Source organism: Chiloscyllium plagiosum, chromosome 24 (assembly GCF_004010195.1).
Source record: "Chiloscyllium plagiosum isolate BGI_BamShark_2017 chromosome 24, ASM401019v2, whole genome shotgun sequence".
NCBI lineage: Eukaryota > Metazoa > Chordata > Chondrichthyes > Orectolobiformes > Hemiscylliidae > Chiloscyllium > Chiloscyllium plagiosum.
In genome coordinates, this window is record NC_057733.1 from 34491936 (window position 1) to 34515501 (window position 23566).

Consider the following 23566-nt stretch of genomic DNA (forward strand, 5'->3'; position numbering starts at 1 on the left):
CCTGTAGCAGCTCATGAATATCCAGTTTTGAGTTGTCAAATTTGTCCTAAGTCTCTCCCATTTAACACAGTTATACTGCCACAAAACAATGGAGAACATTGTCAATGCGAAAGCAGGTCTTTGTCTCCACAAGGACTATGCAATTTCCTCTCCCACCAACACTGTCATGGATAGATGTATCTGCAACCAGCAATTTGCTAAGGATATCAGTAGATTTTAATTCCAGATTTGTTTTTACTGAATTCAAATTCACCATCTGCTGTGGTGGGATTTGAACCAGAATCTCAAGCATTAGCTGAGTTTCTGGATTAAAGGTTTCGCAATAATAGATCTCCCCATATGATGGCAGTCAAGTTGCTTTGTCCAAGCTCAAGTATTGTTGGAGCTGCACTCATCCAGGCAAGTGGGGAGTATTCTATCAGTTTTATGACTTGTGCCTTGCTTTGAGGAGTAAAGTGGTGACATTCTAAGCAGGCTTCCTTCATGTTTGACCTTATACTTGAGATGTCATAGGCTCCAGAGTCAATATCGAGGACTCCCAGCCAGTTCCCTTCGAACTGTATACCAGTATGCTGCCATCTCTGCTGGCTTTGTCCTGCTTGTGGGACAGAATACCCAGGGATGGAGATGGTGCTGCCTGGTTTGAAAAGTATCATTCTCTGTAAGGAATTGATTATGACAGGCATGTTTAACTAATCTGAAAGAGCTCCTCCAATTTTGATATGAGTCCTCAGGTTATTGGCAAGGACAACACTACAGCGTTGATATATCTGAGATTGCTTAAAAAGAATAACAAGTGGCATTGAAAGGTACAGGAAGGGTGTTGTGAAACTTGAAAGGATTTAGGAAAGATTTACAAGAATGTGGCCAGGATTGGAGACTTTGAGCTGTAGGGAGAGACTGGATAGACTGCGCTGAAGGTTGACCTTATACAGGTTTGAAAAATCATGAGGGGCATGGATAGGATAAATAGGCAAAGTCTTTTCACTGAGTTTGGGGAGTCCAGAACTAGAGGGCATATTTTGGGCGGGGAGTATTTAAAAGGTACCTAAGGGGCAACTTTTTCACATAAAGGGTGGTGCATGCATGGAATGAGCTGCCTGGGGAAGTGGAGGAGACTGGATGGGTATATGAATAGGAAGATTTTAGAAGGATATGGGCCAAGTGCTGGCAAATGGCTCGAAATTATTTTAGGATATCTACGAACAAGTTGGACCAAAGGGTTTGTTTCCGTGTTGTCCATCTCTATGACTCTAAGTGCTAGGCAAGTATTCATTCAGTAGCTCTTAAATTTCAGGAAGACAGTTTTCAAAAGAACTCCAGGGCTGTATTAGATAAATTACATATGTGTGCTACAAACTGATATTTTAGGAATACACGACTGAGGCGGCGGCAGCCACTTGAACCTTCCACATTCAATGGCATCGTTGCTGATCTAGACGTGGTCGTAACTCCACTTTCCAAATCTGTCCCCAAAATTGTCAAATGCCTTTTATAAAAGATATCGAATTTATTCTACAGCAGTTTGATGACTCACGTTGTACTGCTTTATCAGGAAGATAACCAACAAACCAATTTAAAAGTTTTTCCCACCTCTAACTTAAAAAGGAAGCCTCTTATTCCTAAACCACGTCTCCTAGTTCAAAACGCTCCCATAAAAGGAAACATTCTCTTAGCATTCACTGTCAAGGTCTTATGTTTAAACGAGATCACCTCTCATTCTTCTAAACTCCAATGGGTTCAGGACCAATCTGTTCAACATTTCAGCCTAAGATAAGCTTTTCCTTCCAGGAATGATCAATTAGCCTTTTTTAAAAAAAGATAGAGTTCATAATTGCATGAAACATTCCAGATCCAAGCCCTACACAGCTCCAGTAAGGCTTCTCTACTTCAATATACCACCTCCAGCAACAAATGTCAATATTCCATTTATTTTGCTCATCATTTGCCATATCTGCATACCAACTTCTTCTGACCTATACATCACAACCACCAGACTCTTTAGCTCCTCTTCACAACTTACTTTCATATCCATCTTGGTGTACATAGCAAATGTTGGTCTCTTTATCCAAGTCAATAATTGAGGTCCCAAGATTCCATGGCACTCCAGAGTTACAGCTTCTCAAACCTGAAAACGACCCAATTATCTCAGCTCCAAGTTGGCAATGTAATCCTTATTTTATGCTAATATGTTACCTCTTGCACCATGTGCTCTTATCTTATGTAGCATCCTTTCAAATGGAACCTCATGAAATGTCTTCAGAAAATAAGTAAGGCACAGGTAGAGTTGCCCCTTTATTCATCTTGCCTGTTGCTTCAAGAACTAGTTGGTAGATAAATAGAACATCTTTCACAAAGCCATATCAATTCTGCCCAATTCCTGAGTATCCTCCTATAACCTCCTTAATAATGGATTCTAGTAAATTCCTGAAATATCTACAGGTTACGCATCAATAGCAATATTCTAACTGATAATAGGAAACCTGTATAAGAGAACATAACAGCTTTGTTCTAAGGGACACCAAAACTCTTGAATGCAATAGGACACAAATAGCTACACTGTGTTGATGTCACAAGGTAATTCAAACAGTCAATGCTGTTGGTCCCGCCCAAGCATCAGAGAATCAGGCAGCATCCATGGTTTGATTTGGCATGCATTTATTTTCAGACTATACATCTTTGAAATACTTGTAGCTTTGTTTTTGCATTAATGGCATTTTATAAATGCAAGTTAAAGATGTCTGTAATAAAACATTCTAACTACAACATAAACCATAAGGACAATGGTAGCAATGGAGTTGTGCTACACTGTCAGAGGTACTGTACAGTGAGATTTTGAATTAAGGCTCGTCTGTTCGGTCCAGTGGACACAAACTATCCCATTGGATTCAAGGGGAAACAGGTGAGATTCTACTCACCCTTCAACTTCTATGTCTTAAGCATGAAATGTTATTGAATTATCCTTTCAACAACTAACCAGAGTTTTTTTACAATAGCTTAGTGGTCACTACAGAGATCATGACATTGGTATAATCTTGGCATATGAACCTATCACCGATTAATATAATCGGAGAGTGTGCATAGCTTGAATCTTTTGGAAAAATAAATCTGACTGGGTGAGTATGCCTCAGTGATTAGCTGTATGATTTGCTGTCAAGTTGAGTCTGCAGCAACAATTCATAGAAATTCATTGGAAAACTACTTTTCTCGAACTAGCAAGCCACTTATTACATGCTGCTTATACCATTGATCAAATGAGGAGCAACCACTTCCACTACCCATTTGAAGGGAATCAGAGTCCCTACAGTGTGAATGCAGCTATTATTTTCAGTCTAATTTTTTCCCAGACGTACAGGTTTGTCAAGGGATCAGAAAGTATCTGCATCAACTAACTCAAATCAGCTTTTAGAAGGAGTGGTACTCAAACCTGCAACATTGATGATTGCTAATTTATCAACAGTGACCCTTAACATGTCATTCCATTGTTGTTTGGGGATAGTGGAGAAATACATCTTCCATAATACATACTATGAATTTATCAGATTGCATAAATTTGGCAGAAGGGATGAAAGTCCTTAAGCCAAAAGTATTCCCAGCCCTTTTGTCTCAAACTTTAAAATTTAAGAGAACACCCCTTCAAACAAAACTATTGAATGCAATGGGACACAAATAGCTACACTGTGCTGATGTCACAAGGCAATTCAAGCAGTCAATGTGAAGATAGTTGGCTGCTTGGTCCCTCCCAAGCATCACAGAATCAGGCAGCATCCATGGAGAGAGAAAAGAAAATTAATATTTCTGGTTGATAGCCTTTCATCAGAACATTTCTGATGATTTGAAAAATTAATTTGGTTTCTGTCTCCACGGTTGATGTCAGACCTGTAGAGTATTTCCAAAATTTTCTGGCTTTATAATATATTTCTAGCATCCACAGTATTTTACTGGTATGCCTTCAAGGAAGTTTGTTTTAGAGGCCAACTAACAAACAAGGAGAAAACACCAGAATAAGACTTAAAAATGTGATATTGGCTCCACAAACACAGGAATTATGCTTATTATTAGTTCAGAAGTGAAATGGGTGATAGATTTGGAAAACAACTAGCTATAAATTTTAGTTTACAAATGGGTTACAAAATGAGATTAATAGCCAGAATCAATCTGCCTCTAATTTTTAACAACTTTCTTTTTGATAACTACTGATGACACCACAGAAAAATGTTGCAATTTCTCCATTAAGTCTTGCATTATTGAGCCAAAAATCAGTCACATTCAACATGATACCAGGGTTTATACCATTGGTTTATCCAGTTTTCACTTTTAGAATTTTTCAGAAATCACTGCAAAGTTAATCTTGCTAAGCTGCAAAATGTAGGTCTAGTCCTGGAGAGAAATGTTACTGACCACAGTAGTGAAGTACAGGTACACAATCCTTTATCAGAAATTCTGAAATCCGAAAAGCTCCGAAATATGAAACTTTTTCGTGGAATGTCACTTTAGTGTACGAACAGGTAACCCAACTCCATACCCACTCGAACTATGTCACTCAGATGTAACAGGGTGGCATGGCCCAGCACTGGTAGGCATCAATTGTGTCTTAGTGCTCGTAATATTCACATGTGCGTCTGTTGTTAGGTAATTTTTTAAATTTCACTGTGAAAATATCATTTATTCCAAAATCTGAAATATGCTGAATTTGAAAAAAAACCAGTGGCCCCAAGGATTTCAGATAAAGGATTGCGTATCCGTATTATAGTGAAGACAACCTGGTTAAAATGACATAGTTGCAATCCATGTGAAATTCTGATTAAATGGATTTTTTTTTTCTGTTTAGTTTTAATGGTACTGATATTCTTACCAGAAAAATCAGATACCTGACTACAACCTGGTTTGGCAGATGATTATTTTGAACTTTTTTGGTTTTAACCAGGTGATCTCTCACAGAAACAAAATGCAATGATGCATATTTAGTATTAACAATAAAACAGAAGTTTATTGTGCAGAAGAAATGAAAATAAAATAAGCCAAACTATCTTTTTGTGTATTTTTGATAGTGGACTAAAATAGACAAAGACTTTAAAAGCAAGTTAGTGGAACGCACTGCAAGTGGTATTTTCCCAGCTGCTTTGTTCAAATAGTGGCGACGGTTGGTTGGCAGATGGACTAGCAACAGGCTGTTAACACAATGAGAGATTCAGCCAGCAATAAGTAGCTGTTTGATTTGGAGTGGTTAACTCGTTGTTGATGATAAAAAGAAAAATCAGTCTGCCAATAATTATGACTCCAGGGTAAACAAACAACTTGTGTATGGGAATTACACTGCTAGAAGCCTTTGACTTCCAAAGTAGGAGGCAGTGTCCTTCTCCCTGCAGTCGGGAAATATTAAAGCCTGAATTCTGGTCTGTATTTTCTAGGTCTACAAAGACTGCTAAAATTGGAGAGTGTGTACGCTTTGACAAATCTCTCACTTTTGAGAGGGTTCTGGGAACAGTAGGACTTTACTTCCACCATGTTACACCAGTGAGATGTGACAATTTACAAATAACACAAGTTCAAAGATTTTGAAAGATGTAGTAAACTACAACCCCAGTAACTCCAAAGGCACGGCTTTACAGGACTCAAATCATCAGAGAATAATCAGCGTGTGACTTAACAGATATTTCAATTCCCAGTCACAAGAATTCGATAGCCTTTGCCATAAGCCTTTATACAACTGAGCATTCGTATCCTATCCGACCGTGTCTGTCTGTAGTCGTGAGCATAGACTTTGCCAATTTCAAATAACCTCTTCAGGATTTTAACCAACCCTTGGGACTGTTTTATGCATTCTGCTTCTGCCAAGAAGTCCACAAACCTAACAAAAATCCAAAAGCTTTTTCCAATCTGAGTTACACTCTCAAGTCAGAAGAAAAAAAAAAGTCTGACCTTCTAAACTGAACTCTTAATGCACAACAGTTTACTTTGTTCCTGGTACAAACTCTCCCAAAGTAAATAAATTCCCATGAGCATCCAACAACTTTCTTCGATGGCTTTAAAAGAAATCACCATGACTACAGAAATAAATGCAAGTTAACCATGCCCTTCAGACATGGACCAAAATTCACATATCACTAGCTCAAATCATATCATTTTAGTTTGGAAGTTACAGGTAAATCACAAACCTTGTATAATATACAAGGTCTTTTAGTGCGATCATGAAAAATACATGATCATTAACTGTACTGCATTTTGCTCATCACTATCATTAAGTTAGGTTTTAGTACAGAACATGCACAAAGCAATGAATTTGTCAAGAGTAGCCATCTATATGAAAATGCTTTCAAATTAATTTTGCCCTCCAGCACATTTCAACCATTGCAAAGTATAAAGAAAATAATTTCTGAAGTATAGTCTTATAATTCAAGGTCTGTTAATAAAATCAAGGCCTTTAATCTGAAAGTTTACATTGAGACTCCACAGAATAATCATACAAGACTGCAAGCACTGCATTTGCAATCTTATGAAAGTAATGGATTAATAACAGAGAAAGTAATAGAGACATACAAGATAATCAGAGGGTTAAATAGGGTGGACAGGGAGAGCCTTTTTCCAAGTATGGGGACAGCAAACACGAGGAGATACAACTTTAAAGTGAGGGGAGATAGGTATAAGACAGATGTCAGAGGTAGTTTCTTTACTCAATAGTAAGAGTATGAAACGCTTTGCCTGCAGTGGTAGTAGATTCGCCACGTTTAAGCGCATTTAAGTCGTCATTGGACAGGCATATGGACGTACATGGAATTGTGTAGGTGGGATGGGCTTCAGATTAGTATGACAGGGTGGCGTAACATCGAGGGCTGAAGGGCCTGTACTGTGCTGTAATGTTCTATGTTCTATGATAAGTAAATGATCAAACTGTAGCAAATAGATGTTAATAAAGGTGAGAGGTTGTCCATGCTAGATAATAATGTAACTTAAAAAGGTCAATATTAAAATCAGAGCAGATCCAAAGAGATTTTAGATGCAAAAATGTCCAAGTACATGGCTCAGCAAAATGCCATGCACTAGCCCAGAAAACTAATCAAAAAAGCTAATTAAACATTGGTTTTCATCATCATCGAATCCCTTGTGCGGAGGCAGGCCATTTGGCCCAACGAATTAACATCAATCCTCCAAAAAGCAGCCTAATCAGACCCACCCATATCACCATAACCTTGCACTTTCCACGGCCAACCCATCTATTGTGCATATCCCTGGACACTATAGACAATTTAGCATTGCCAATCCACCTACCCTGTACATCTTTAGACTGAGGTAAGAAACTGGAGCACCTGGAAGAAACCATTGGAGACACTGGGAGAATGTGCAAACTCCACACAGTGTCGCCCAAGGGTGGAATCGAATCTAGGTCCCCAGCGCTATGAGGAAGCAGTGCTGACCCCTGAGCCATCATGTCACCATGATATTTAAAGGAATGATATACAAAGGGTGGAATTATTATTTATAGGTGTACAAAGCCCTTGGTTACTGGAATGCTCGGGGTGGGGGGGTTGCACATGTCGGCTAGGTTTAACAGAATACTCAACTGGGCTCTAAGGGATAAGTTACTTGGACAGACAGCACAAAGTAGGGGTATGGGCCTTGGGAGTTAGATGAGTATGGGATGATTTGATTGAAGTTTTCAAATTAATTAAGGGGAACATTCCTGTTGGTTGGGATGTCTCAGATTATGCCATAGTCTACAAGTTAGAGCCAGACTTTTCAGTAATATAGGGAATACTTCTACCTGAAAAAGGAGAGAGAAGTTTGGAACTCCCTTCTGCAAAATGCAATTGATGGCCAATCAATTGTTGAACTTAAAATGAGACTGAAAAACTATTTACTTTAATTATTAAGAATTATGGGACAAAAGCAGGTATATGGAGTTAGGTTACAGATTAACCACGGTCTTATCAAATAACAGAACAGACTCAAAGGGCTGCCTCAAATGGACCACTGATGCTCCAAGAATTTTGTGTGTCTGTAAACTCAACTGAAGATATGCATTTATAGTTTCATGTGTTTTCTGGAAAATTCAGGCCTCAAAATGCATGACTATGAAAAACATTTTGCAAGATGGACATTACTATATTCAGGTGGTTCAAAATTACCAGGATCTTGCCCAATAAAAGATTGAAGTCGCTGCTGATGAACCTGTTGAAAACTATTTCAGCTGCCATTCCAAATACTTTTTTTTCATGATCAAGTGCGTTAGAAAAAGGATAGTTGGAAAAGTATGCGCTGCCACTGCCTGCAGTCCAGAGAGTGTATGTTTTTTTTCCTCCAAAGCACAATATTTTTGCTTTAACAAAATAAGACTCATTAAATGTGAAGCAATCTTACCATTAGGAATCAGAATTCCACCTAACATGGTGCCAAACACTATTCCAGCTGTAATAAGTTTAAAACGTAAGGGTGGCATATATCCTCCTGCAGCGAAGGTACCGTCCTTCTGCTGAAATCAAAAGGGAGGAGAAAGTTGGTAAATTGTTCAATATCTTCAATTAAGAAAACATGAAAATCTAGCTAAGTGGGATAAAATGAGAATTCAATTGTGAAATCAAATCTCATCACTATTTAGCTTGGCCATAACCTCCATTACTCTAACTAAAATACACTTGATTGGTAAGGACATTATGCTCGATCACAGTTGTGCACCACCTACCAAACAAACTATTGACTTTCTCAGGGTCATATATAAGGTTACCATCAAGAGCCATGAATATTCATTCTACTGAGTTGCTTTTACTAAGTAAGCCTGCGGTTGACATTAGCTTAACATTGACAAAGGATTTCACTTCTCAAACAAGATTGAGTTTTTCTAAATTTCTCAACTTGCAGATATTTGTAAAGTAGGAAATATTAGTATACTTCAGAAGATAGTGGCCCAGAAATACTAATGGCCAGACAGTAATTTCTGCAATGCTCGCTGGAGTTGCACATGAGGGCCATGTGAAAATTCCAACACAGCTGACTCCAAAAGAAATTGCCCTAGAAATGGCCCTACATCCCAAGCCTTCAAAAAAATCTCCTTAAAGTCAAAATTCAGTAAGTTCCAAATTCAGTTAAGTTTAATAGTTATCCAGGAAAGATTAGTAGATTAGACAAACAACTGTAATACTGGTTAACTATTAAACTAATCCCCAAATGCAACACTGACCCTTCTACTAAATTCAACACCCTCCACCACACTGAGAACCCCAATCCAAATCCCTGCTCTGACTTTCTGTACCACTGCCACAACCCCAGTGGAACCCATAGCTCCCTCCCAACACCAACCCCCGAACAGAAAGTCATTCCCTGGCCCTAACTGAACAGCCACCTGCCAGACCTAATGTCACTTCACCACCTCGATCGAACATTCTCGTTCTTCCACTCCCACAACCTCTTACCAGCACCTACATTAGGTACTCAAAAGTTCAACTGGCACCCTATGCACCTCAACCATTGAATATTATTCTCTTATCTATAAACCCCCTCACTTCCACACTTAAAATGGAATGGGGTCTTTATATAACTTAAGTCCTAAAAGAGCACAGCAAGAGCCATGAATATGGAAAGTATTGCAAACAATGCTGTTCCTGCACTGAATGCATTTCTCTCTGATTTTCACCGATGATGCACTTGGATCAGCCAGACTTGGAAATCGGGTCAGAAAAATAGTCAACAACCCAATGAGGACGACAGTGACTCGAAGGCAGCCCACTGCCTCCATCTCCAGGTCAATTAGGGATATGCAATAAATGCTATTCTAGCCAGTGATGTCCATACCCTATAAACAAATGTAGAAAACCCACTTGCCAGCCACAAATAATTAATCACAGTTGGGGTTCAATTTCTGTATCGAAATTAACCTTAAACGCTGCGGCCCAAACCACCAATGCTACGGAATGAACATGAGCAGACTGGAATATAGAAGTGAGTTTCAAGCTTAAAATAATTTTAAAAACTACTTACATTTAAAACTTATTCTAACCCTCCCACAACCTGTACATTTATTACATACAGATAGCTTTTTTTTTCAATGTACTTACTTGCAACTGTTCAAAGAGAAAAGTGTTCAGAGCTTGTCGGCAAGGAAGAATCATCATGGGGAACCCCACAGCAACAGACATCATAAATCCTACACGAATCATCTCTGTGACCAAGTTGGACGGAAAGTTCATCATAACATTCCCAGCGATATTATCAGTGTAACCGATGTAACCAAAAGAACCAACCTGTTGGGTGACGATGATAATAATAACAATAATCATCAAATAAGACCTTAAGACACAGCAGCAGAATGAGACCATTCAATCTAATGAATCTGCTCCACCATTTAATCATGGCTGATTTGTTTCTCAATCCATTCTCCTGCCTTCTCCCTGTAACTTTTGATTCTTTTACTAATCAAGGACCTATCTTTATCTTAAATACATTCAACGACTTGGCCTCCACTGTGTTCTGCGGCACTGAGTTCCACAGATTCACCACCCTCTGGCTGAAGAAATTTCTCTTATTAATTCTAAAGGGGTTTCCCTTCACCCTGGTCCAAGTCTCTTTTTTTAGTGGAAGCATCTTCTCCATGTCTCTCAGTGTTCCATAGGCTTCAATGATATCGCCCTGCATTCTTCCAAACTTGGAGTACAGATGCAGAGTTCTCAACCATTTCTCATGTGATAAGTCTTGGGAACAAAGGAGCATTCTTGTGAACTTCCTCTCCAAGGCAAGCACATCCTTCCTTAGAAATGGGGCCCATGACTGCTCACAATATGACCAGAGTTTTGTACAGCCTTAGCAATGCATCCCTGCCTTGTATTCTATCCCACAATTTTCCCTTCACGTTAATTGCCAAATACTCAAGCTATTATCCACCATTATCCATATCTACAAGCATTTTGAGGAGCCAGAAACTCCAGGTTCAAGCCCCAGCTCGGGACTGATAGACATGAAATGTGGGGCTCATAAGATGGACAAAAAGATTAATTACTAGGCTATGAATCCTTCATAAGTGCATATGAATCTGGTCAGAGTGGGGAATTAGCTAGTCAATTATGCTATGATTCTCAGCTAATGAATAGAAATGTCTAGCATTAAGACGGACATTCAGCTGTAAAACCAACTGCCAAATCTAAAATTACTGTTGACATCAAGGTAATCAACCAGCATTATGGCAACTCCACATAACAGGAAAAACTTGAGAGAGAGAGAGAGAGAGAGAGAGAGAGAGAGAAGCTCATCTCCATGTTTACAATCTAAGCAATGTAGCCAGTGTAAAATATTGAAGTCTTAAGTAACTTTTCAAACTTGTATTTCAAAACCTTTTCTGATTTTACATAGCAGAAATAGTTCTTTTTTAGCACTGTATACTCAAAAAATTTTAAAGAAAACTAAACAAGATACATCATTTATCACCAAAATTCAAAAGAATGAGAAACAGTAAAGCAGTAACACAACAGGTATATTAAATTAAGACTCTTAATCCAAGTAGAAATTTAAACATTTTCTTGGGTTTATTTTTTATAGATAAAAATATTTAAACTAAGAATTCATTTTGAAATGTACAACTTAAACTACACACTTTAAAGTCTTTGCGGGTATTTGTCAGATGGCCATTGGATCTTTCAATATTTATCTTTAAACAGTCCTACTTACACAAATGTAAAACCAAATCTCTTTACACAAAAAAATTAAATGGTTTTCAAACAAATTGATAGGAAAAAAATTAGATACATATGTAAATGCTTGTAAGTTTTAAGGTTGCATTACTATACTAATTGACCAGATTTGTGAAGCATTAGATTTATCTGCTCCAATATATTATTCTATACTCTCCAATTTAATTACATCTTGGGAATTAATAAGGGATTTTGTTTTTGTTTCAAGAATTATAAATATCAGAATGTGTTTTCTTCAATAATTAAAGTTACCCAACAAGACTTGTGTATTATTTCTAATGCTGTGACTCGGCTAAGCTCCCTCCCCCCCCCCCCCCCCACTCCAACAAGGCTTCATTGTCCCTTAAGCTGCCACAAGTTAATTAGATCTAAAGATCTAGCATATAAAAGTAAATATCAAACAAATATATCTTTCTAAGCCTTCAGTCAGTATTATTTCAGGAATATTGATTGACAATAAAAACCAAACAACTGTTGATGTTAGAAACCAGAAGCAAAAACGGAAATTCTTGCAAAAACTCATCAGTTCTTGCAGCTTCTGTGGAGAGAAAGCAGTGTCAACATTTTGGGTTCAATACGTATTCCACAAACTCACTCGCCCAAACACTCGCCACCCTGTTTAGAACAGTTCTGAAGGCCAAATATGAACTCTACTTTCTCTTCGTAGATGCTGCCAGATTATTAGGAATTTTTTTTTAAAGTAATACCAATGACACATCACACTTAAACAAATTCACCAAAGTGTGTTGCGTCAAATTATAGCTATTCAAAAGATTTTCTATTTTAAAAAGTCTAGCGTTGCCACTGTTCACATCATTTAAGCTGAAATGTTGCAATACATATCATCTTCTATAATTTATCCCCAATACAAGCTGCTTCTATTAATTTTCAAAAGCTACTGCACAGTTATCTAGTTACATGCAATATGAACCACCAGAGACTTACAGTTATGTAAAACATATTAACCACATTCAGGGCTGATGAGAAGATTGTGCTCATCCGTTTAACAGAAGGTTCATCCAAGCTGTCATAGGTGGGCAACACTTGACTATGAGAAAATTATAAAAATAAACCCATCAGTTTGAGCAACACTTTTTTTAAAAAAATCAAAATGACATCTGAAATATCTCTAAAGCTCAAAAATTATTGACAATTAGAAAAGCAAAATACTGCAGGTGCTGGAGATCTGAGAAAGAAACAGAAATGCTTCAGAAACTCCAAGTTGGAAATATCTCTGGAAAGAGAAACAGAGTTTAGGTTTGCGTCAAATATATAATTTATTCAGAGCCAGACTTATTAAGTTTCTCTAGCAACTTGTTTTTTCACAATTAATCCATTAATGTTTCTTTATTAAATTTGGGTGTATGACTCAAAGCTCTTACTAAGTGCAAGTAGATAGAAATTGTTAAGACTATCATAAGTAGATTTCCTCAAAGCACTACGAATCATCTTTAAAAAAATGCACAACTAAAAATGACTTAAGTCTAAGCCATAAGTCTCATTGTTCGGTGGTGAATCTATTTGTTATGCTGAGGTTAAACAATATATTGGTGTTACAATGCTACAAATTTGATTAATTGAAAAGAGCAACAGGAATATTCCTTGGAATAAAGGGATTGAGCCAAGAAAAAAACTATTACAGAAAACCATCTCGACAGCTTGGGAAGAAAATTTAGTAGTATAAAAAGGCATATTGAAATACAGGTGATTTTAAAGTCTAACAAATTTGAACAAAAGGTACAAAATTAAATTAGTGAAATTAAAAATTCAAATACTACAAAGCACTTCTGTACCTAATGTTCGATAACTGTTGAAAATAATCTGCCTAGCAATGCAATTGAGACAAAAGCCTTCGAGGAATTTGACATGCAGTTGAATGCCAAATTATTCAAGTTAAACTTATTGAAAAGATAAGCTTCACTAGTCTAAATAATCTTAATTGTGATTGTTCTTAATTACTATAATAAAAATACAGCAAAATCATTTCAGGAATTTGAAGCTTTATACTCCAGTAAATAGACTTAACAGAGAAGTGCAAGTGCAAGTTTGTACCTGTGGATTTAGCTAGAGTAGACAAAAACTTGGGGCTCCCTCTCCATGATTAAACCAAAAATTGATAGGTAGCTGGAGAAAGAAAGAGGGCTAGATTCATCTGCAACTGGCTCCGATGTAGTGGTGGTAATGACAGCAAAATTGTCAGTGTGCAATTTCATTAGATAGCCAAAATTGATATTAACTTTGGCAGTGCACACACGCACAGAATAATGTGGAAATTCAGAAACTGCAGAGATTCTATGTTTCTCCAGAGGATGCACTGCTGAAGTTCCTCAAAATAACCTGACCATTCATTGTGCTAATTGCACGATAATGTTGTTCACAAAATAGCTTTGCATTGGGCTACATTACTATGAGAGCAGTTAACAGTAAAATCACGATGTACAAAGTAATTTTGAAATGAAAGACATCTGATAGTAGAAATTCTCTTAGTGATAAACTCATTTTGCATTATAATACAGTTGAATCTGAATATTCAATGACCTTAGATACAATCCAGATGAGTCAGGGTCAGAAGCAGATGTTTCAAATGTTTTGGAAATATGGCCAGCAAGAGGGATTTGTGGGAAAAATAGAAATTAACTTAAAAGATACAATCTGTTTGTGAAATTGATTTGACTATATTGCAAATTCAACTAGATTTAAAAATATAAATTGTTATCTAACCGCTGATTACAACTTTAAAAAATTTCCCATGAACCTAAGCAGTAACATATTGAAGAGTATATAACTCAATGGCAGCTTCTCATTTTCAGTGGATGCATGTATATTTTGAAGTGCAATTTACCTGTTTTGGGAGCACAAGGAGATTTCCGCCTTAATACTTTTAGTAACAGTTTGTTAATTTTGTTTTTTCAGCACTTATGCAATAAAATGCATTTTAATGCTAAGCAATTTGCATATGGAGCACTGGCACAGAATTGCACTAAAGTAATGTTGTGAATATAAAAGAACTTCAATACCATGAATTTCAGTGTGGCCAGAGTTAAGGAATTTGCTTGTATGTTCTTTAACTGAAGCAGAATAACATGAATAAAATTTGGACAGCTTTCGGTTATTTGTAACTGTTCATTGGAGTTCAACTGCATCAGTTCTACCCAGGTTAATTACAAATTGATGGGTAACATTGAAGTTTAATAGATAGAATGGTATGGCACATTTAAAACAAGCAATCCCTTGCGAAGGTGATATCAAACTCGAATTATCTTAAATAATTTGAATTTCACACAGCAGCTACATCAATAACTGAAACCAACTAATAATGAGAATTTTATTTTGCTATATAAAATTAGTTCAACAAAATCTACAAGATAAGGGCGTCTTGTGTGGAGGACAGGTGCATCTTTATAGCCAAATTACCTCCCTAAAGACTGAAAAAGTACTGGTCCTAAGAGAAAAGATGCATTTAGATGATGTAACAAATTTCACTTTCATTTCTTACCCTATTTCAAATCCCACTCTTCCAGTCAACACCCAATACTACCTAAACTGGATCCCAATTTTTCAACAACTCTAATTTACAATTTTTGTCTTTGTGATTAAAACATGTGTTTTGCCAAACACCTCTCTGAGTAATCACTTCTAGTTCTATAGTTCCAACAATATCCTTTTGCACATTCATCTCACTTTTCACCCCACTACAGGCAACCCTGCTTTCATCGAATTTGGATCAAAGCTGTTAGGCCAATCTGTACAACACTTCAACCTGCCACTTCCCTGTTCTTCAGTAATACCCTCCTGAAAACCCACCTCTAAACAAGCTCTTGCTCGCCTCTTAATGTTCACGAAGTGTCTAGGGAAATTTTTCTAAAATTAAGACACTGTAAATGCACGTTGTTGCTCAATTCCAATTCCTCCTGTAAGATCACGCAGGTCTAATTAATCCACGTTTAATGAATAACAACTAGTAAGCTTTAAGGATGAAATGTTGTTGCTGTAGAAACAGCACAAAACAATTTAGAAAAAGAAAACAAAGTACTTACGATTGGCAAGCAAAAGACATGCCATAGATAGGAATGCACTGAAAAAAGCCTTCCCAGCGAACGTAACTGACTCGGCTAAGCCACTGACCATTGAAGAGGCCGTGTTTGAAGGAAGACAGCACAATCTGTGGGAAGAGAAATCACCAAGGTTATCAGTCAGTAAATAAATAGCTCTAAGCATCACCTTTTAAGGATTACAAAATTAACAGAGCATTGCAAATGAGGGGGACTATTTGGTCCACCTCAATTCATCCATCTGGACTGGCCCCAGAGATCACTGCAGCGACTTATCCTTTTGAATGATTCTTGGATTTGTGTCTGATGTATCTGGAAATCTATTTTACACTATTATGAAAGCAAAATACTTCAGATATTTGAAATTGGAGACAAAACCAAACTTCTGGAAACACTCAGCAGGTCCAGCAGCATCTGTGGACAGAAACAGGGTTAACATTTCAGGTCAAAGGCCTTTCTTCATAATTCAAGATATATGGAAATGTAATAGGCAGAGCAAGTGAAAAGAACAAAAGAAATCTATTGTAGGTCGGTGAGCAGGAGAAATTAAATGGCAAAAGATTTCACAATGAGCGAAGACAGTGGTAATGGTTATGGCAAAGAAATAAAATATTTGTTCAGGGTGGCATGAATGCCAGAATAACAAAATCATATCTGATAGCAGAGGCAAGGTTAGGACTGACATATGCAAATCAAAGTGAAAATACAACAGGAGAGTTTACTGTATGTTGAACACAATGTTGAATCTAAGTGACCAAATTGAAAAATGGGACCCTGTTTCACGAGCTTGAATTGAGCTTCACAGAAACTACACAGACAGAAGACAGAGATGTCAGTGTGAGAACAAGAGGGAGAATTAAAACGGCAAGATACTGGAAACTCAGGACCGTGCTTATGAACTCAGCAGAGATGTTCCATAAAGTGGCCAGGAACCCCCATTTGATTTGAATGTAGAGACCATATTACAAACGGTGAACACATTAAGTTAAAAAAAATTAATTTCAAGCATTGGACAGCGAGAAGGTGAAGGTACTGTGGAAAACCTTCTTGGGAGAGTAACTGGACCAGAGTTAGAGGAAAAGATCCTTCGGAATGCAAACGGAAAGGCTTAAGGTGTGCTTGATAGTAGCATTATGCTGCAGGTGAAAGAAAAGGCTAGAGATGAAATTTTGGATGTTGAAGTTAATTGAGGTGAAAGGCAAGGACAAGGGAAACCATATTGCTGTTCTGTAAGGGATGTTGTGTGAGGAGGAGTGAAGGAACAAGAGTGGATACAGTACAGATTCCTGACAATCATTGCGGGGGAGGGGAAGCCTTCAGGAAAGATCTATAGATGTAAATTCTAAATTGAAACTTTATTGCTGGAACAGCACAGCAGGTCAGGCAGCATCCAGGGAACAGGAGATTCGACATTTCGGGCACAGGCCCTTCTTCAGGAATGAGCAGAGAGTCAGAAACACAAGGTAGAACTGATTGAGAGACTGATTGAAGTTGACTCAATCCTACATGGTTTGAAAGCAAAAAAATGTATTAATCAATATGATGTCTCCAAAGTGTAGGCTTGCAGTACAATTGAGGATCAATTAAGGGAGTTAATGCCTTGTGTGATCAAGAAGGGGAATAACACAATGGACTTTTGTCATGACCTTCTTCACAATTACCATACAGATTTAGTGACAGAGCTGAAATAAAGAAAAGCAGCAGAATACAGCTGTTCAACTTAGAACATATCAAGATCAGACTTAGAATCTCAAATGCTTTTCTCTCAAAGACTTGATTTTCAACAATTCTTGGAATGTTTCTTTTTTTCCTTCGACTGTGAAGATGGATACAGAGTACTTGTTCAAATCTTCTGCTATTTCCTCATTTTCCATTATTAATTCTTCAGTCTCGCCCTTTAAGAGTGCTCATTTTCATTTTGCTTACCTTTTTATACTTGTAGAATATTTACTGTCTGTTTTTACAATTTTGTTAGTTTTCTCTCATACTCCAATTTCCCCACCTTTAATAATACTGAAGAAAGACATATTTTGTACAAACTTTTTGTCATCCACTCAAGATAATTTGCAAGAAATACTAGTATAAAGAGAAAACAAGATTTTACTGTGTGACAGACATTCTTCTATTCATTTCTCAGGGTAATGCCTTGAATAATCAGAGTCAACCTGTCTGATCTAAAATTTAAACAAAGCTGGGCAGTTAACTGTAAGTCATCATCTACCTGGTGCATTTTCCATGGCAATGCCTCTACTAATTAGACTCCACTTGAAAATTAATTAGCCCTTGCCGCTCACACAGAATATTTTTCCCCTTTAGTGTGGCATTTCTTGTAGATTCTCCTGATGAGTGCAAGGTCTTTGCCACATGTGTCTTTTTTCCAGCAATAATCAAGTTCTGTCGTACTAAATGGCAGGTTCTCTGTTTTATTACTTTAGGCATCCTTTGCTGATTCTTAAAACTGTCTCAGCTTTCTGCCTTATCACTAATCCTGTACACTTACTCTTTCAACTTAATACCACCCTTTAACTTCCTTAAATAATTATGAATAGTATATCTTTCTGGTAGAATCTTTCTTCCATCAAGGACTAAATATTTTTTGAGAGTAGTATTTCCCTAAAATACCTGCCACTACATCCTCACCATTTCACCATTTAACCTATTTCCCCAGTCCAGTTTAGCTAACTCTATCTCCATACCCTTGTCATTGTCTTTGTTTTAAGTTTAAGCCATTAGTTATGGACCCACATTTCTCACTCAAATTGAATATGAAACTTTATCATGTTATGAATGCAATTGCTGAGAGGATCCTTTACTATGAGGTCCTTATTATTCCCACCTCATTAATATTCCCAGGGTCCAAAATAACCTTGTTCCTGGTAGGTTCCAGGAAACTGTCTTAAATACATTGAAGGAACTCACCTTTCAGATAACTGTTGTTGATTTGCTTTGTCCTGTGTGCGGGGTTGTGGGACTATGAGGTTGGAGACGGTGGATGGGAGGTCCCCTGAGGTGATGAGGTTATGGATGGTCTGGGAGATGATGGTTTGGTAAATTCTAAAACAAAGCAGCTTGAAATATAAATATTCATAGTCAACTTTTTTTCATCATTTCAAATTTATAGAAATACAAACAAATATTTTTGATCAAAAGTAGGCAAAGTGTAAAAGGCAGACATTTGAAATCTTAATTTGCAGATAGATGCCCTTGTGTTATCAAGCACACAAATCCTTGCAAGTTTCCCTTGCAACAGAAATTCCTCAACTTGGACGAATTTTGAGGAGGACCACAACCAGGGGAAAATAAGCCTGAAGAGATCTTTAATCCAGGGTATATGGGGCCATGAAGTGAAATTTTAGGGTCCAAGAGCACATTATACCAGCTGTGCTCCCACTCCTGCTCGGCCTCTGTACTCTATTCCCTCTGTTCTCACTGAGGAATTGAGACAATTTAAAAGCCTGAACACTGGGTCAAAATGGGAAAACAATCTGGAAAGCACTGCCCTTGCCTCTCCACATGGCAGTTATGGGAAGATTCACCAAACAGCAACTTTCATCCAATGAATGGATTACCATGATCATACTGAGTGGCAGAGTGGACTTGCAGGGCTGAATGAATGGCCTGTTTCTGGGACTACTTGCTGTACCTGGAGTTGTCAAGACTCAACAGTCCCACTCTCAACTGAAGACAACACTATAAATTTATGGAACTAATTTGTGGAAACTCAGAAGAGATTTTTAAAAAATAATAGTACATATTGTTCTTACCCTCAAGGAATTCTAAGAAAAATATAGCATTTTTGGTATTTCACCAAATTTCAAGTCATTTGGTCAAAGCAAATAGGTTTTATATAAAATTGTGTTACATTCATTTGTGCCACAATGCCAGGGGAGCACTGACTGTTGATGCAGTGTTGGTCTCACTGTCACTGTCTGAGTTAGTTGCTGCATTAAAACAAACCTGTTGGCTTGTCACAAACTAATGTTACATTTGCAGTCCTTAACTACTTGCAACTTCTTGTATTCATTTTATCTAACATGTACAACTGCTCCCCTATAAAATACACTTTTGATGCTTCAACAAGTACAGAATATAATCAAGATATATTATTTCAGCAATCAAACTTCTCAACTTCCAATAAGCTCAGCTTGTAATATTGTTTGGTAAAACTCAAATGAAATTGAATAAAGTACGTTACAAATGTATTCTGTTGTTGGATTCGAAATAATGCCTCTGGGTTTAAACATCCCAACTAAGTTCCAACTCAGCTATTAGACAGGACTGAAGGGGTTTCCTGCACAGTCTTTTTTTGTGGGTGGTTGGGGGGGTACAGGCTGTAGGGTGAGGGAAGTATGGCATTTAATTTAGCTAATTTATTTTGTTATGTGCTTATAACTGCGACAAGTAAATCAGTGCTGTGTGGGAGATTCGATGTCTCGGTAAGTGTAGTACTTTCTCTCCCTAGAGTTTACTGCAGGGCCTTTATAATAAATCCACAGCCAGTCATTGTCACCAAATAAGTGTTAGACTATGTAAACAGACAGCTTTACTACACAATTTCGTATGGTAGTTCTGATTCCAACTTGCAAGATTCCAACTTGCCATTTTCTATCACACTTCCAATTGGTAATAGAAGTTGCACTGTTTTTATAAATACTGCATGCTGGAAATGAAAGTTTTACATTCATGGTCATCTAAATTGTGGTAATTCAGAATAGCAAAAAATGCTAGAATCTTATCTATGGTTCCACTTCTCACAGTTAACAAACAGCAACATAGATTATTGATTTGTTTTTCAAATTTCATTGCTTGCAATAGGCACAACTCAATGATTGGGAAGAAGTTCTAAAACATTTTAGCTTTTTTAAAAAAAGTAAATCTGCACTCTAAATATTAATGTAGCATTTTGTTTGAATAAAGTCACTTTATAGACTGTACCATGTGGAGGCTCATAAATTATGATCTTGTAAATCACTGAGGCTAATAATGATCCTTCTTAGTGTATTCTATTAATCTAAATGGATCAGGTAAGCAAGGACATGGTTTGATCCGCCCGAAATCTGTCATTTCTTATTTGTGACCTTTTAGATGAAACTTATGATCTATTAAATTCAGCACCAAAGCAAACCAGAAGCAGAAATTAATAGCACTGGATCAGAGCATTGCAATTGTGGTCATAAATGTAGAGTTTGCCAATTAGTCAGGAAGTTTACACTTGCATGTTAAATTGTCATCACCTTCAAAACATAATGCATGCTTTTCAATCCTTCCTCTAATTGCACTTCCTTTCCATATTTCAGAGTTTTGGAAGATTCTCATAACATCAAAAGGAAAATTAGACAAATGCATTCTTCTAATTTACATCTATTTATTGCAATGATATCCATGGGCAAGTCCTGAGGTGTGGAGTCATTCCTTTGGAAATGCTTCACTGTTATCTCCTAACTGACTGGATGGAGAATATCCAATCAAAATTCTATTGGTATATTGGAAAAAGTATGTAAAGTAGCAGAGAGATCCTTCAAAGATGTTACTGGAAATTGATAACAGCAACAGGGAAATGGCAGATAGTTTAAACCAATATTCTGCAGTCTTCATGATGGAGAGCTCTGAAAGCATCTCAAAGGTATCAGATAAGCAAGATGCTAAGGAAGGTAAATTTCTAAGAGGCATTCATTAAGTTACTGCAAAAGATAGGTATTTTATTTGCATGGACTGAGGATTGGTTAATACACAGAATACAAAAATTGGGATTAATAGTTCTTTTTCAGGTTAGAAATATATAACTGGTGAAGTGCCCTAAGGATTAGTCCTAGTGCCTCAATTATTTACTACCTATAAAAAGATGATAATTGGAATTCTGACGTTTCTTGCTAGGCGATTAGAGTTGAAAAAAAGAAGAAATGTTAAAACATGGAGAACTGCATATAGTTTTGGCTTAAAAAAGGAGAGACAGACTTCGGACGTATCGCCAGAGGGTTCATGTGGTCGATTTCTGGGAAGGGGTTGGCATATCAAGAATAGTTGAACAGATTAGGCTTTCATTCATTTCAGTTTAGAAGAATGAATGGTGCTCTTATTGAAAAAAAATTTTGAGGGGGCTTGACAGGTTAGCTGTTTTGAAAATACTTCCATTAGTGGGGCATCTCAAGCTGGAGGACACAATTACAGTCATTTAAAATTGAGACACAAAGGAATTTCTTTTCTCAGGAGGGTAATAAATGTCTGGAATTCTCTACCCAGAAAGTTATGGAGGCGAGATCATGGACAGTATTAAACAGATAGACAATCTTATTTTTAATAAAGTTAAAAATCACACAACACCAGGTTATAGTCCAACAGGTTTAATTGGACTATAACCTGGTGTTTTGTGACTTTTAACTTTGTACACCCCAGTCCAAGACCAGCATCTCCAAATCATGACTATTATTTTTAATAAATAGAGGAACTGAAGAATATGAAGGAATTGGCACAAAAGAGGAGTGAGACCTGGGGCAGATCAGCCATGAGATTGTAAATTGATGGTGCAGGTTTGAGATAAATGTCCTACTCCTGTTCCCAATTCTCAGGTCATATGTTCTAACATCTGAACCCACATTTTATTCCTGATTTTTGACCCATTTATACTACATCATTTTAGTACTACTGAACCCAAATGAGAACACATGCGCCTGAGGCAATTACTGTCTTTCAAGAAGGGACGGAAATAATACATGTTTGAAATGACATTTGAAATTGTTTTCATTATGCAATTTGTTTCTCTGCTCAGAAATAGAAATAAGGTCAAACTTAAATTGCTAAAGTTAATGTACATCAATATGCATTTATTTTTCCTTTTAAAAGTGAAACATTTACTACATTTTTAAAACAACTGAAAATAAAGTCCAGTAATCACTGCACTTCGTATAAACTTTCAACAAATGACCAAATCTGACCTAAAGCAGCTTGTGATCGTGTATAATAAATATCAGACAAAACAATTACCTGCAGATATTATGAGGATTGAAAAAAAAAGTAGTACCTCATATACATATTTATTACTCTCGTATGAGTGAGCAATTGATGAATACAACGTATTACTTTACTATGTCTACAGTACAGCATTATAAACGGTTCCACTGTGGCAATAACCGCAATATGTTCCTCAACTGTGTCCATCCCAGAGTACATTCACACATCTTAACAACATAACGATAAAGATTACCTCAACATACATTTACTTTAATGCTTATCCAACAAATATTGCAGTTACTCCGAAAATACTACTACAGCATTTTATTGGAGAAATTAAAATTAAATATTTACTAACCTGAATTTAAATCCCTGTTTTATTTGCGCTTTGCGCATGGCTATTAACAGAAGTAAAATTAAAACGGGAACGCTGTAGATGCTACAAATCTGAAATAAAGCCCAATACATAAACCTGGCTTTTACATAAGTGCATTTTAAGAATTTCCTACTGTTGACTTAATTTGAACTTTGCAAGCTTCTTCTAATTATCTTTTGATAACATTAAGTGATGAGAGGGACAGTGAATTCTAAGTGTTCTTTAAAAATTAGCTTCGCTACTAGAAGTACTTAAGTATTCGATTCCATTGTGATCTGTTATCCAAAATTTAATGTTGATTTAAAAATGTGGAAATATTGCAAAGTTTTAATTTTACACTAAAAATTTGTTCGGGATTGTTTTTTGATTTGAGATGATCAAACATTTTGCAAACAATCATAATTCCACAGTCAAGACAACTTTCTACTTTGCTAACATGTACAAATTTAGTTCCAACACATTTATTAATTTCACATTCAATTTTATCCTACTTTAAACAACATATTTATAGCTTT

General features: G+C 36.8%; 1 protein-coding gene across 2 annotated transcripts in view; it reads right to left on the minus strand.

Annotated features, from left to right (window-relative positions):
- slc38a10 (solute carrier family 38 member 10) overlaps positions 1-23566 on the minus strand; it is a 130752-nt gene that overhangs the window by 87508 nt on the left and 19678 nt on the right. For both annotated transcript variants that reach the window (XM_043714767.1, XM_043714766.1), the window contains 4 exons: positions 15713-15837; positions 12621-12723; positions 10050-10235; positions 8359-8470 (listed from right to left, as the gene is read on the minus strand). In XM_043714767.1, the coding sequence (XP_043570702.1) occupies positions 8359-8470; positions 10050-10235; positions 12621-12723; positions 15713-15837 (526 nt within the window). The remainder of the gene's footprint in view (positions 1-8358; positions 8471-10049; positions 10236-12620; positions 12724-15712; positions 15838-23566) is intronic.